The sequence below is a fragment of the Manis pentadactyla genome, chromosome 13, assembly GCF_030020395.1.
Source record: "Manis pentadactyla isolate mManPen7 chromosome 13, mManPen7.hap1, whole genome shotgun sequence".
Taxonomy (NCBI): Eukaryota; Metazoa; Chordata; class Mammalia; order Pholidota; family Manidae; genus Manis; species Manis pentadactyla.
The window spans coordinates 104,140,087-104,155,039 of NC_080031.1; the positions used below are offsets into that span (position 1 = coordinate 104,140,087).

Consider the following 14,953-nt stretch of genomic DNA (forward strand, 5'->3'; position numbering starts at 1 on the left):
GGACGCTGTGCTCCATCAGCAGATAATGTTCTTCGCTAACTAGGACAGGAACTTTGTGCACAAGGGCAGAGGTATTCCTGTCTGTGATGCAAAAACCAGACCTGTACACTATCAAATTGCATCCTTCGGGTTTTATGGTTACCACTCTGAGATACATATTCATCAATAATAACATAGAATGCTTTTGACTAATTACCCTGCCAATCCGTAGAAACCAGTAATATTTGATGTTTCATTTTATCTATTGCCAAGTTATAAACTGTAAGTATTTAATGAGCAAAGTAACTTACCAAAATTCAAGTAAAAGTAATGCACTAAAATCTAGACTTCAGTAACTTGAATATTAGAAGTAGACTTAAAAATCAGTTACTTCTTTGGGGGTATAAAGTAGTAATAGCCTACATTGTAGAGAATGGTGAGAATAGGCTTTCATTGAGGCTGTTTGAAAATAAACATTATATGCTTGATAAGCTAATGACAGATCATTCTTATTTATTAAAGCACATCAACCAATTCTTCTTTAGGACATTTCCAATAAAACTTGATATCCTGTTATTTGCATTTCTCCCTCCAACCCCTAAATACATTCTAAAAAGAAAAACTACTATTTATTTTTGAAAAGGTTTTTCCCTAATTCTAATGTTTGATTCTTAGAGTTCGTATTTTGAAATTTGTATTGTTAGATACAAATAAATTGGAATTTATAAAAATTGATCATTTGGTAACTAGTAGTAGCAATTTGATATGACATCACAAAATGAATCAGTGAATACTCAGTGTGGAGAGATTTAACTTGGGGCATTATTTGAGTATGAAGCTTGCTCTAGCTAGTGTTTGCAGAAAGGCCCAGAGCTATTCTGTGTTAAGTATTCTTCATGCTATGATCTATACCATTCTGTATTTTTTGGAAAACTTAGCACTACTTTATGAAAGGCTAAACACTTAGTTTTGTTCACACACACACACACACACACACAGATACATTTTTCCTCCCACAGGGAAGGTTAAGCAAATTGTCTGGATCATCACATTAGACACACTCTAGGTTTGGAGGCAGATCCCCAAATGGGATCTTGATTTCCGACAACTTCCCATGATTGGGTCAGTGCACCCTATAGGATAAGATTCTAATTTCTACAGTTCTTTTTTGACCAAAGTTCTAAATTCTTCCACTTATATGGGGGAAAAAGTATGTAATTTCAGAAAGGAAAAGCTCATTTTTTGTAGGTAGTGAGTACTGCAAATATAACTGCATAATTTACCTTTAGAGACAACTGTGCTTACTTTGGAGTGTATTTAATTAAGTTGAACAATGCGTATTAAGATAAAAAACATATTTGCAAAATGTCAAATGTACAGCACTCTTAAATTCTACCAAAATCATATCATTAGATACATTTTTAAAAATATACCTTTGATTGGATGACCAGTATCTGGGACAGTTAGATTTTTTAAATTTAGAGAACAATTTTAAGATTTAGAGAACTGTGTGCGCACACAACACACTAGCCTGAGTCATTGCACCTGCAAACCCCACTCAACAGTGACTTCCAGTTACTCAGTGACAGTCACTGCCTGAGCTTTTAGCTATGCTGAGAGCATCTGTAGTATTTAAAGGTAAATGTATGTTTTTGGCATAAAATGGGCTCTAAAAGCAAGTTAGCTGCTCTACCTGGTATTTAACTGAAGAAACAAATCTATTTCAATGCTAGAGAAAAAAGTTACCACAAAGTACTTTTGAGACACAACTTATTAATTTTTGAAGTTTGCATAAACATGGCTACATATGCTGTATTTTTAATGAGTTTTATAAGGGAAATTCATTAAGAAAAATTACATGAATTATAATGTAACCAAACTAGAATTGAACTCTTGTATCAAATGCAATCTACTGCGTAACTGTTGCGACAGAATAAGTTAAATACAAAACAGTTTTGCACCTTATCATTTTGGAGCTAAATAAAAGGCAACCAACAACAAAAATCTACAACACAGAGTTAAACTAAAGATTATTTTGTTGGGAATGTGAGAGGCATACACACACAAAAAAAAACCCCAAAACAATTTGATCCATTTGGGGAATTTGGTTGAAGAATTAATGGTCTTAAGTCTAACCAATAGTGGGAGAACTTATTTCCCAAAGCACCCACCCTGTTCATTGGGAAGAAAAGGGTATTAATAGAAGGCACTCATTACCTTTGCCTTAGCAAGAATCATGTGTATTTATAGAATGAATTGAAAAAGGCAAGAAAAGATACTATCCAAGGATTACCATAAAAAATTGTTCTAAAACAATTGGTAAGTTTGAAAACCCAGCCCAAAACTAATTACTAGTAAGTACATTCCCGCAAATCATGCATTAAGAAGAAAAACATATTTATGTGATTCCAGAGATTAGAAATCATGATCTTCTTATAAGAAATATGATTTATTATCTTAACCCTTTATATTTGAAAACTAGCTCTAAAGAAGATCATTAGCATGTCGATGTGGCATTTCTTTTCATTTAGTCTGGAAGTGTCCTCTTTAAAAAAGCAACAACATTCTCCTTTCTATTTGGTACCTTTATAGTAACTGTAACTGAGCTTTGTCCAGAATCCAGAAAAAGCCAATGATTAATATATAAGACACAGTATTTCTTACAGATTCTCTGACAAGAGGCCTAACAATATTAACCAACAAATTTAATACAAGGAAACAATGTTGTAATTCAAAGTAAACTGCTTTTCATTTAATCTTTTTTCTGATCCTATATTAGATAACTTCTACTCTTAAAGCTTAGGTTAAACTGGGAATACAAATCAAAAGTATACCCTAGTTAAAGAAAATAAGACACCAAGAATAGCAAAAGTAAGTTCAACAACACAGTTCAAATTAATTGGGAAATTTTTAATTACTGTAAGCATCAAATGCACTTTACATTGATAACTGCAGTACTGAAATTGTGATATTTTAAATATTTTTCTCAAAAAGGTTAGTGATTTTCTTTTTCCTGGGAAACATGGAGCTCCAACTATGAGCATTAATGTGGCCATTCTAGGTCACCATCATGCAGTCAATGCTATTACCTAAACAGGTGTTCACATTTCACGTCTACGATAAGGTAGACTGAACTTCTTATCACTGAAACTTAGTAAAACTCCCATGAGATAATTTAAAGGACTGTCAAATTTTTGAAGTGCAAATTCATAAAACACTACATTGGGGTCCCTTTTTGCTTCAAGTTGAGAATACAGTCAATTTTTCTTTCCTAATTCCTTAGAAAAACATTTCTTCAATAAGTCTTGAGTTTTCTTTACTATGACTGGGTTGTTTTTAAGATAGAGTTATCAGCTCTGTGGTTAGTTTTCCACAGTTGATAAAAAGTCTATCAAAAAATCATAATATAATTTGCAAGGAAAAAACTTGTATTTCAAAGGCTGCAGGACAGGAAAGGAAAGCACTTCTCATTTGTATAAGCACAAACACTTGAAGCTAGTCATACTGCAGGTAAATCCAATATAGCACTCAGGAGTTCTATAAAAATGAACAAAGATACATGTTTACTTTGACTGCTCCAATAGTCAAACATTAGATCTGCACGAGAGTTTCACTGCAGCAGTTGGCTGGTCCATTTTAAGAGTCCGAAGTCCTTTTTGTGTATTTGACCCAGTGATGTCCACGTCCCAGATAAATGCATTTCAGAAAACAGAAATTAGGGCAAAGACTCCATATAACAAAGCACAAGGATATGCTACTAGAAGTTGCTGTCCTTCCATGGCTAATGCAGAAATAAAAATTTTGGAAGCAGAAAAACTACACCATCCAATAATTCCAGCAGTGAGAATGATTCCTGCCATTCCTCTGTAACAGACAAGGAAAAAGAGGGGAAGGGAGGGGGGAAAGGAAATAGATGAGATTAGTTATGTAAGAATACTACAATAACCAATTCTAAAGAAAGCATTTTAAATCTGCATGTGGACATCTGTAGAAATACTTCAAGATTTTTTTTCAAATGCTAAAATGTACCTCCCAGGGTATTCAGTAACAATCGCTAATTTCATGTGATACACAGCTATTTACAACTACGTTTTAAAAGCACAGGGTTTCTCAGCCTTGGCACTACCGACATTCAGGCTGGATGCACTTTAGCTGTGGGGGCTGTGCTGTGCACTGTCAGGATGTCCAGCATCATCCCTGACTTGTAGCCCCGAAGACACCACAAACACCCCGCCCCCCACAGCTGTGACAAAGTGTAACACAGCCCGATCACTGGTCATGTCTCGCACTAGCCTCCAGGAGGAGCTTGAACTGTTGAGAGAACATCTGCACACTGGCCAGGAGCAGAGACTTTATAAGCGTTGATTTACACCTTTCTTTTAAACCTGCCTAAAATATTATCTAAAAATTACACATATTTAAAGCTGCTTACATCTGAGGACATCATAGGCTAGTAACAGCCTCTTGCCATAAAAAGAATATGTTTCATTTTCAATTAAAAAGCTGCCAAATAGAGAATAAGGGTTTATTACTCATTCACTTAGCATATGCCCAACATATTCAAGAAATCCGATATAGTCTAAAAAATGTAAGAGGGGAAGTACAATTTTAACACCTTGACATTTTCCATGCAATATTTAAGTTAGTAATCACCACTGTTCCATGTAAACACAAAACTAATGAAATTCTTTACCATTGGTAAAAGCAGAGATGGTATAAATGATTTTAAAACTTATTCTCAATTCATTTGTTCATCACTGAAAAGCATGGAGCACAGCCCTCACTCTTAAGAGGCACTATCTAATGTTTGCTCCATCAGTAATTTATCTCAAACTGATGGGGAAGTAAATCCTACCACACAGAATTGGGCAATCAACCCATAAAATAAAAATCAGTACTTACTGCAAAGAAAATATCACTGCGAAGCTGGAAAGTAGGATCATGGGAAGAAGACAGTATCCAAGGACACTTGCCACACAGCCAAATGAGACACCTGTCATACTCATTAAGTTTAATAAACAGAACATTCCCAGGCATCCGATTGCACTGATCCCATATACATACCCAAACTGGATTTTGCCAGCCTATGGGTAAAGAAAAGATTACGGGTTAAAGGGCAAAAATAAGTTGTTCTGGCCTATTTCACCTAAATGTACATACAGAAGATATTCCAATTTGTGAGTATCAAAATCTACAGAGGTATCTATTCTTTAGGCAGAGAGGTAAAATGAGCAGACTGGCTTTTACATCTTAAGAAGTTTAAAGTATTCACATCTGGTTTTTCACTTTTAATTAGCATTTCAGCTTGGCATAGAAATCAACAAATAAAGGTACAAAATCAGGGTATAATCACCTAAAGCAGTAGACTTCTAAAGAGAAATACAGCCAATTTTAAGTAAATCAACTACAGAGATAAGATGGAAAGCCATTCAGATGTTTGGGTAATAGCTAATAATTAATATCTAATATCACTTGAAAGCCCAAATCCCGCTGAACTGCCCTGAAGCAATTTACTCTCATTGGCAGATGTAGCCATGATCTTTTTAACAGCAGAAATAATCTCATCATTCACTTTATATGGGCATTAGAGGTGCTAAGAGATAAGCAGGAAGCCAAGGAGGGGAGAAAACTGGTAAAACAACTGGGCAAGAGAAATATAATGGAAGATGTATTTTCTTTCATCCAAATTGCTGGTCGACTTACACAGTCCTCTGACAAAACAAATAAAAAAACGTAACAATCGTGCTATTGTAAAAGGCATCATTGGACAGTCTTAAGGCAGTAAAGGTTAGCTAAACTGGAATTAGAGTACTCTGAGTCAAGCTATGGCGACAAACCTTGTATTCATGTCGCACTATCATTAAAGTCATCAAAAGGCCACAGAACAGTCTTCAGAAGTTTCTGGTTTGTCAGATTTTTGACATATAAAACTCAACTACAAGAATGCCTTACAGATTATGTTAAGTGGAAAAGTCCTTGGGATTTTTGTGAGACTCAGTATTTGTAAATACTTAATTGAGAGTGTAGAAGTTTGTAAAGGCTGCATTTATTGATGAGTACACTTATGCAATAATAATAAAACCACATGCTGGTACAGTGTTCTCATGTAACCTGTCTTGCTTAACCTCCGAACAATCTTGTTAGGTGGGAAGTAGGATTCTCTATCAGAAGGAGCTGATGGATTAAATGACCTGCTCAAGTACAGAGTGGGAGAACTGAGCTGATGCCCAGCTTTCTGTCTAAAAATCCCATTTACTATTCATCACATAATTTATCTTTTCTAATTCAGAGACATAAGATAAAATAAAACAAGTATTACTTATCTTTAAAACATTTCATTTTCTGTATGTTTCCACATTCTTAAGGAAGTAGGAGATAGGGACTAAAACCTACTGTCTATTAATGTTCCAACTCATTTAAAGTTAAAATAATATATATGCAAGTAACCACCAGCACCACTGACATAAAACACCACCCAAGGACTGTAGATTTTTTTTTTAAGTTTAAAATGCTATCATTAAAAAAAAAAAATGAGCTAACTTTTTTTGTTGTTCTCTGAAAAGAACTTTAATGAGGGGCTGAAGCCACACATTATTTATTTTTTTGTCTTTTTCCCTAATAACTGAACCGTTTCTTGGAACAAGAAATGATTTCTGAATATACTATATATATTATCAGTGGAGAAGGGATGAATAGTGCTTGAACATAAATTCAAGCAACTCAACACTATTCAAAACACATCAAAGACTTGATATATAAACAGTCTCAAAAATGGCTCTTGGCGGAACATTTAAAAATTGTCTTTTAATCTCACACTGAGAGTTGAAACTAAAATCTTACCAGTAACAATGTGGCTCCAAAGGCAAGGCAAAAAACCATCGGTCCTGCCAAATCAGTCTCATTCATGATGCTGCCATCTGCTACTTTTAATGGATGTAACACTGTTAGTGTTTTTTGCCAGATGTGGTCAAAATTGATACCTAATTCTAAAGGAAAAGAAAATAAGGAAGTCAACTAAGATTTGGTATATACCTTTAGTTTACCAGAATCTACACTGGAACAGGAGACAGAATGAAAGATACAGCATCAAAAGAGGTTCTAACAATACCAGTTATTATTCTGGTCCTCAATCCCCATCTTCACTGTGTATTGTTTATTCCACAAATACCCAATTTCTGGTTTGGTGTTGGAAAAGGGTATGGATAGGATGAAACAGAGACTCTCAGTTCTGACTGCACAGCCGAGAACACAGGATTAACAGTAAGGGGTTCTTACCTGGGGCTTCAGGAATACATGCATGCCCATGAAACTGTATACAAAACTATGCCTCTATGCATATTGCATTTTTTTTAAGAGAGTATTCATAGCTTTCATTAGACTTTCATATGGTACCTGATCTCCCCCAAAATGTTCTGCACTACTACTTTATGGGTGTTTTGGAATACTATTTGAAAACCACCATACTTTTCAGTGATGTTACTATTTTTGCCAGCTTATTTCCATGTAGAATAATCAATACCATGCTATTTCATTTCTTCCACTGGCAGAATTTAATCAATAATCTGAAGAAAAGTTGAATGCTCATATACTGACACACTTTATAAAGATCTATTAAAAATCTGGTCCCCTCTAGCTCAAACTGGTTTTATATATACTCTGTTCAAAATAGATCAATGAATAGAAAATTACTCTCTACAACATTATTCTTTTAAAGAAAAGGATAACTTCCCAAACTAAGATGTATTTTCACTGACCAGCTGGATAGTACAGAGTACTCTCAGTGTTGTAACTAATCCTACCTTCTAATAAAGGTGGCTCATCCTCAAAGTTGTTTCCGTAGATGGGCTGAGGTGTTGCTGGAGTGTGTGCCTGCGTTGGCTGGAAAATCTGCCCCGTGTATGGCTGTTGTGGCTGCATCATGTCTGGAGGGACGAATCGGCCTTGCTGCGAGTAGTTGTACCCAGCATAATGTCTGTAAATCAGGTAAGTTATATTCCTCAAGAGTTATGTCAACCCCAAAAGCTGATATCTCTGACAGCTAGAGAGAGAATTTTGGTTGTGCGATTTCTAGGGTATCTTCTTTACTCTCTGTAGTATGCTATTGTTTGCAAGTAGTAAATCTCTTTAAGAATAGCCCTCAATTTCAAACCACAGAGTGGAAAATCAAGCTTCTTTTTTGTGAAAGCTTTCTGAATATCACATTTGAATAGCGCTTTTAATGTTTCAAAGAAGTTGTGCACCTGCTATCTCATTTGATATGTGCTATAGTAAATCCTCCATTTCAGAGGGAGAGACCTTACTATGACTATTTTAGTGATGAAAACAATAGGGAACAGAAGGATACTGAAATAATTCTTTAAATTCCTGTTTCACAATGTTCTGGAAAAAATATGACTTATCAATGGAACTAATCTAATTACATAGTAGGAAACACAGAAGTAAAATAATTATTTTAAAAGTAAGATTTTTTAAAAATGCAGCCGAGAAACCTTAGAGGTCCTTTAGTCTAAATTATGTTTTAAAATTTTATAGTTCCCTTTTGATAAACTTAAAAATCTAATGACATCCATTTATATTACTTGAGATTTTAGAATATAATTTTTAAATTAATTGAACATCTTGATTAAAAGCAAATCAAAGCAACAGCAAATTTTCAACTACACATAGCCCTTTAGACAGTCTAATGGGATTCTCAAGACTTATGACACTAGTTCAATCCATGCTTAAAAAAAAAATCATTTATTTTTCTGGCAAAAAATCATATATTATTTCTATAATAATATAGAATTCACTGCATCATAATTTTAATAGCAAAAGGTAGAAAACAAAACAATGTAAGTAGCTATCAATATAAACACTGTGATAGGGCAAGATTACTACACACCTGCTAAAAGGAATGAGGCAGTTTAACGTGTACTGATAAGGAATGATAATATTCAGTGGGGAAGAAACCAATGTTCATAACACTATATACCAGATATACCCATCATGACTGTGCTTTTTAGAATATACCTGTGTATACAGTATGTGTGTATATATATATACACACATACTGTACACACACACAAATGTTTTATATATATATGATTATATAGGTAAAGAGGCCTGGAATGGGAAACCAGAAGACTTAATTTTCACATTATAAACTTTTATACCTTTGTACATTTAAAAAGGTGTACATTTATTATTTATTGAAATTAATTAGTTCTAAAACATGTTATATGTAACATAGAGGTATGTATTAACTACTGAAAATTTCCAAAAACATAAATAATAATCTTTTTGAATGTTACTACATAAAGCAGTTGTAATATTTAAGTGAATTATCTTGTATTACCCTCACTATAACTCCAGGAAGTTGATTTTATCACCCTTCCTAATCATTATAAAGATGTAGAAACTGATAATAGGTTAAAATGACTTGCCCATAGTGATACAAAGATTCAAAACTAGTTTTTGACATGAGCGGCCATCTCTTAATAATTACAATAAAAATCATCCCAAATCCTAACTTACAGAATCAGCTATATATTTTTTCTATATATGTATTGCCCTAGTCATTTCAGTATGCAAATACATTGATTTCTATTTAGTGACACATACACACACAACCCACAGGGCTAGCTGGTTGAACCCGGACAAGAATTCACATTTCTGATTTGGTAAAGTATGCTATTGTATTGATCTTGGTTGAGATGTATAATATAAGTCTACCTTTCAGTTTATGAAACAGCTAGAGAAACTCCAAATGGAGGTTTCTACAATCTGTTATATGTATATATACAATCTGTATATATACACTCTGTAACAGATTGTATTTTATTCTTTTTCACACACACACACACACACACACACACACACAGAAAGAGAATATGAATGTGTATGCAGTAGAAAAATGAAAAAGAATGGTACAAAGCAGTGATTCTCAAAACTCCTTGGTCTTAGGCCCCCTTTACTCTTAAAATTTATTATTGAGAAACCCAAAGATGTTTTTATTTATGTGGGTTATATCTATCAATACTTAACCATATCAGAAATTAAAACAGAAATATTTACTTGTTAATTCATTTAAAGTAACAATAAATCTATTACATGTTAACATAAATGTTTACAAAAAATTACTGAGAAAAGCTGCTCTGTATTAATTTTCAACAATCTCATTTAAGCCTGGCTTAACAGAATACAGCTAAAAATTCTTAAACCTGTGTCTGCATCCAATTTGTTGTGATATATTGTTTTCATTGAAGTACCTGAAAAAAATCTAGTGTTGCAGACACGCAGCTGGAAAACAGAGTATTTTATAAGTGCTTTCAGATTATCGTGAGTATTCTTTTTGATACTATGTCAAAACTCAAAGAAAAGTGGTAGTTTTTTAAACTTAAGTTGCAATGTGGAAATTGAAACAATAATATGAACCTTTAGTCTCTGTTACATTAGTTTACATTGATAGGTCTTGCATGTTGAATGGATCCTTCCTTTACTCACGTATGATCTTGTAACATGGTGCACTGGCCATTTAGAAAACACTAGCATGAGTTATGCAGATGTCCCCAATATCGACACATTTAATATAAAAATACATCAAATAAAAATAATTTTAAAATCTTATGTTGATACCACTTCTGATACCAGAAAAATAGTTAACTGCTGGGAAACAAGTTCATGGTGATGGATACAAGCTTTCCAAAATCATCATTTTTGCCTGAAAAACTCAAATTTGATCACTGACTACACATACTGACAGTGAATGAAAGTTCACTTCCTTTATGAAAAATATCTGCCAAATACTCATCTGAATAACCATAGTTTGTCAGTTGTTCTTTTCAGGAAAAAAGTGGTTTCCATTAAAAAGTGGTTGATTCAGCTTGTGACTCAATTGCACAGGGGCTTGTCCTACAGACAATCACTGTACTTCAGAGAGAAGTGCTTTATGACTGTTTTCCATTTTGTCATACAAAATATTTTAAACATGTACCTACTCAAGGGTCAAGGTATAATAAAATGATAATTCTTACTGCTTTATCAAGAGTATCCTTAAATAAACTGGTTTCCCCCCCACCAACAAGTGTGTGGCGATGAAGACTACAGTGACTACTGGACCAATTTGATGTCATTGTCTCGATGCATACTCCAATATCACAGTTTTACCAATCACTGTTTTTGCAACATCACTGCAAATGTCAACACACCTAACAAATGCATATAATGTCTTGGTGTGAAAATAGTTTTGACCTTAAAGAATCTCTAAAAGGTCTCAAGGACCCTCTGGGATCTGCAGTCTACACTTCAGAACCACTGATACAGACCCATAAATTTCACGTAAGGCACAAGCAAATGACAGCATCAAAGGGGGCACCATCACTCCTTCTTTGAGATGCAAGGTGAGAAAGAAACCACCATGGAATTGTGCTGTTTTCCTTTCTGACAGGACCTGTTCAGAAAAGTTCCTCACTTGTTCCTGCTGGTGTTAAACTAAAACAGTATGGTAAACAGGACCATTACAGACTAAACCAACAATTTTTTGACAAGAAAAGCAGCAGATAACTAAACTAACACCCTCCTAAGCACTCAACACCAACAATAAAGAAAAAGCGCTTTAACGTAGTGGGTCAGCTACTTAAGTTCATGAAAAACCCCAGATTTCCATAAAAGTATTATCAGTTACATCAAGGATGAAAAAAATACTACCTTTCAATACTTTTAAAAAATATGTAATTGATATTACTATAAATTTCACAGACATAACTACAATACAATGTAGGATCTGTCTAATATGACATCTATAGAACTAAACAGATTAAGATCAAAGGGCCTTTTTAACTCTTTGTTTTTCATTTTCTTATATGAATGTATGAATGATACTTGTAAAGTACCCATGCAGCATCTATAAACTCACACTCGTTAACAGGCAGTTGCAGTTATATAAGCACCTGGAATAAAACTTCTTCACTAGTACTGAAGCAATGTTTACTGGAACATGATTTGGTTGGAATGGAACTGTGAGAATAGTTAGCAACAGAATATCTAAACAACTGCCCTGTGGAAACTGAAATGAGACACTGGCAAGTGGAATGAAAAGGTAAGTCACACTTTTAAGTGATGCAAATGTGGACAGGATGGGGAAGAAAGGCAGAGGTAGGTAAACCTAGGAGGTTGCAGTCTAAATGGGGTAATTCCACCAAGCCCAAAGATCACATGGCTAAACAGGCCCGCATACAGAGACAGGTTTTCCAAAGTCCTGTGGCCACGCTCCAGCCAATCTTACATTCACATGTTCTCACATACACAGAACAATCACAAAAAAATCATATTTAGGTAAACAAATGAATAGAAATTTCTCTACATGATTTTTCCAATCCTGTCCAATTAAATGATCAAAAGAGATTAATCCTCAATGGCATGTAATTGAGAATTTAACAGAAAGGAAAAAAGTGATTCATAGAGAGTATTTTTTTCACCTGCTCACTCCCATTGTTCAGTGTGTTAAGTTTTAGGGAGGAAAAAGGATTCAAGGGATCTATAGGTCATAAAAAGTATAGCCTATCCTAAACAGACCATACTGTAGGGCTGGATTTGATTTGTGCTTTGTTTTTTAAATTCTTGTGCACTTTCATTCAGATTTATTAATTCAAACATGTTCCTAGTACTACACATTTCTCTCTGCCTGACTGGATACACAACTTTCCCCTGCTCTCATCCTGGGATAGTCCTTATGAAGTTTTTAACCCAGAGTTGATAAATGAACATCAGATGACACATGAACTGTCTTAAGTTACATGCACATTTATGGGGGTATTTGAGTGCATGCATCTACTTCTCAGAAACAGACCCACAGTTTTCACAAGATTCTCAAAGGGGTCCTGTACCATCTAAAAAAGGTTAAGTAACCCTGGTATAGGAAACTCCTTCACTGGATAGGAGGTGATAAGATTATCTTTAAGAAAGCCTTTAGTTAATGCATTTTTGCCACAAACACCAGGGACTGTAAAAAGATCAATTATTTATTTATTTTTAACATTTCACAGCTGAAAGGTTTTGAGTCCCCCTCTTCCACCTACAACTGGCAACTTACACATACTGACCACAAGATTTTGGAAATGAGGAGGAATAAAAATGATCATCAACTGCTAGGTGAAAACCACCTGATTATTCACAATAGGGAGCTTACACTGTTAAATATACTACAATGGCATCAAATCGGTCCAGTAGTCACTGCAGTCTCCATTGCTACACACTTGTGGGGTGGGGTAAACCAGTTTATTTATAGATACTCTTGATGAAGCAGTAGGAATTAGCATTTTATTATACCTTGACCCTTGATACATGTTTAAAATATTTTGTGTGGCAAAGTACACTAAGCACTTTCAATTAACACCGACAAAATCTTAAAGTTGGACTGATTTAACTACTAAATAGTTTATCAAAAAGATCTTATTTTTAACTGGTCTTGTAGTAAACAGTACCTGAAACTCCCATCCATATTCTTAAATAACGTAGAAATACTGTTACTAGGGAACATGGCACACCTGCGTGTTTTGCAGAAGATACCAAACTCTAAATACGGCAATCCCTTCAAACCCAAATGACTGTCACACATCTCTCCAGAGGAAGATTATTTAAAGTCACATTCGTGATAGAGGACATATTCATAAGTCAGTTTCAGGCAGAACTAAACATTCTGGGTACAGGCTTTTACTGCAATCTTGCCTAAACAAATTGTCAAAGTTGAAAAGTTACTTGCTATAGGGTCCTCCGCTTCCTCCATAATCATAGGACGGCTGTGTTTGATCATCGATGCTGTAACTTGTCTGGTAGAAATCCGTGTTTAAGTTTTCAAAGCCTGACATTGCAAATGATCTGCAACAGAAGAGATATGGCAAAAACTGCTTATACCCAAAGTTCTACTGAGTTCCTTCCTGATAGCCTGCCTAATCAAATAACGCCCAGAAGGCAGCAAATATTTCTTCTAGAATTCTGGGAAGCAGCATTTGTTGGGCGGGGAGGGGAGGGGGGCGTTGCTAAGGAAATGTCCAGTTTCCAAGTCAGGGCCCGGGAAGACACCTCCACTTCAAGGACCTGATGCATCAGTCCTGGGTTAGGGGCACGGTGGCGGGAGGTGGGAGTCTGAAGTACCAACAACAAATAGGATTCCTCACCTCAGGACAGGGTTTTACAAGTGACAACACGGCTGCATCCCTGCAAAATAGGGCCTGGGCCTGCGAGGAGGGCGCAGGCTCCCGGAGGGCCGCGCCTGCGGTGCCGGGACCGAGTCACAGCCAGGGTCTGAGTAGGAGCGAGGGTCTGAGCGAAAATGCCAGGGCGCGGCGTCGAACAGGCGGCGGCAAGCCGCGGTGCACAGGTGAGGGCCTGGGACACTCACCAAACGTGGAGGCGGCGGAGGCAGTAGCGGTTCCAGCAGCCCCCAAAACCCTGCCAACTGGGCTCAAGACCCTGAACCAGCCCCGTTGCTACGTGTCACAAGGCCAAAGAACTGTTTCCGGGGCACGCCTTCTCGCGCAGGCGCGTTGGCAGATTTTGTTCTCTACGCTTGGAAACCTGGGGCGGGGTAGGGGAAACCTCATATTGAGCATGCGCACTATTGACCAACGAGTAGCGGGCCAATGGGAAGAGGGGAAATACTTCCGGCTGCCTGGTATGCAATGCAGGCGGAAAGGCGCAGGCTCCGCAATTGGTAGTTACCTGGGAGAGACCTCGGTGCGCGGTGGGAGGTGCGCGGTGGGCGGTGCGCGGTGGGCGGTGCGGAAGCCCTGACAGAGCTGCCGCGGAACAGACAGCCGCTATCCTTACGCAAACTACAGAACCACGGTCTCTCTGGACCTACTGTGATTCAGGCACAGTACACTTTAGTACTTACAGTTTGTGCGTGTTATTTAGTCCTTACAACCAAATGTGATGGTTACCCTATTGCTCTCCTTTTATAGGGGAGGCTGTTAAGTGTTCACTTAATATTAAA

The 14,953-nt window shown here is 36.2% G+C and overlaps 1 protein-coding gene across 4 annotated transcripts; it reads right to left on the reverse strand.

Annotated features, from left to right (window-relative positions):
- Nucleotides 1–2,874: 2,874 nt before the first annotated feature.
- Nucleotides 2,875–14,511, reverse strand: YIPF5 (Yip1 domain family member 5). 4 transcript variants are annotated; one of them, XM_036895033.2, is made up of 6 exons: nucleotides 14,360–14,511; nucleotides 13,717–13,836; nucleotides 7,779–7,951; nucleotides 6,820–6,965; nucleotides 4,882–5,063; nucleotides 2,875–3,516 (listed from the first exon to the last, which is right to left on the reverse strand). In XM_036895033.2, exons 2-6 carry the CDS (start codon nucleotides 13,824–13,826, stop codon nucleotides 3,447–3,449), a joined length of 681 nt encoding a protein of 226 aa, XP_036750928.1. In that variant the 5' UTR covers nucleotides 13,827–13,836; nucleotides 14,360–14,511; the 3' UTR covers nucleotides 2,875–3,446. The 4 variants fall into 4 exon arrangements, with proteins under 4 accessions (XP_036750928.1, XP_036750907.1, XP_036750918.1 ...); XM_036895012.2 differs by having other exon boundaries at nucleotides 2,875–3,843; XM_036895023.2 differs by lacking the exon at nucleotides 14,360–14,511 and adding an exon at nucleotides 14,136–14,344 and having other exon boundaries at nucleotides 2,875–3,843.
- Between the last annotated feature and the right edge of the window lie 442 nt (nucleotides 14,512–14,953).

What these genes read in the sequence shown, in the direction of transcription:
- YIPF5 (XM_036895012.2), bottom strand. Translation starts at nt 13,826, where the DNA reads ATGTCAGGCTTTGAAAACTTAAACACGGATTTCTACCAGACAAGTTAC. An exon ending in TGAGCCACCTTTATTAGAAG is followed by an intron (nt 6,966 to 7,778) that starts GTAGGATTAGTT and finishes CTTTTCCTTTAG; the next exon opens with AATTAGGTATCAATTTTGAC. An exon ending in TTGGAGCCACATTGTTACTG is followed by an intron (nt 5,064 to 6,819) that starts GTAAGATTTTAG and finishes CTTTACCCATAG; the next exon opens with GCTGGCAAAATCCAGTTTGG.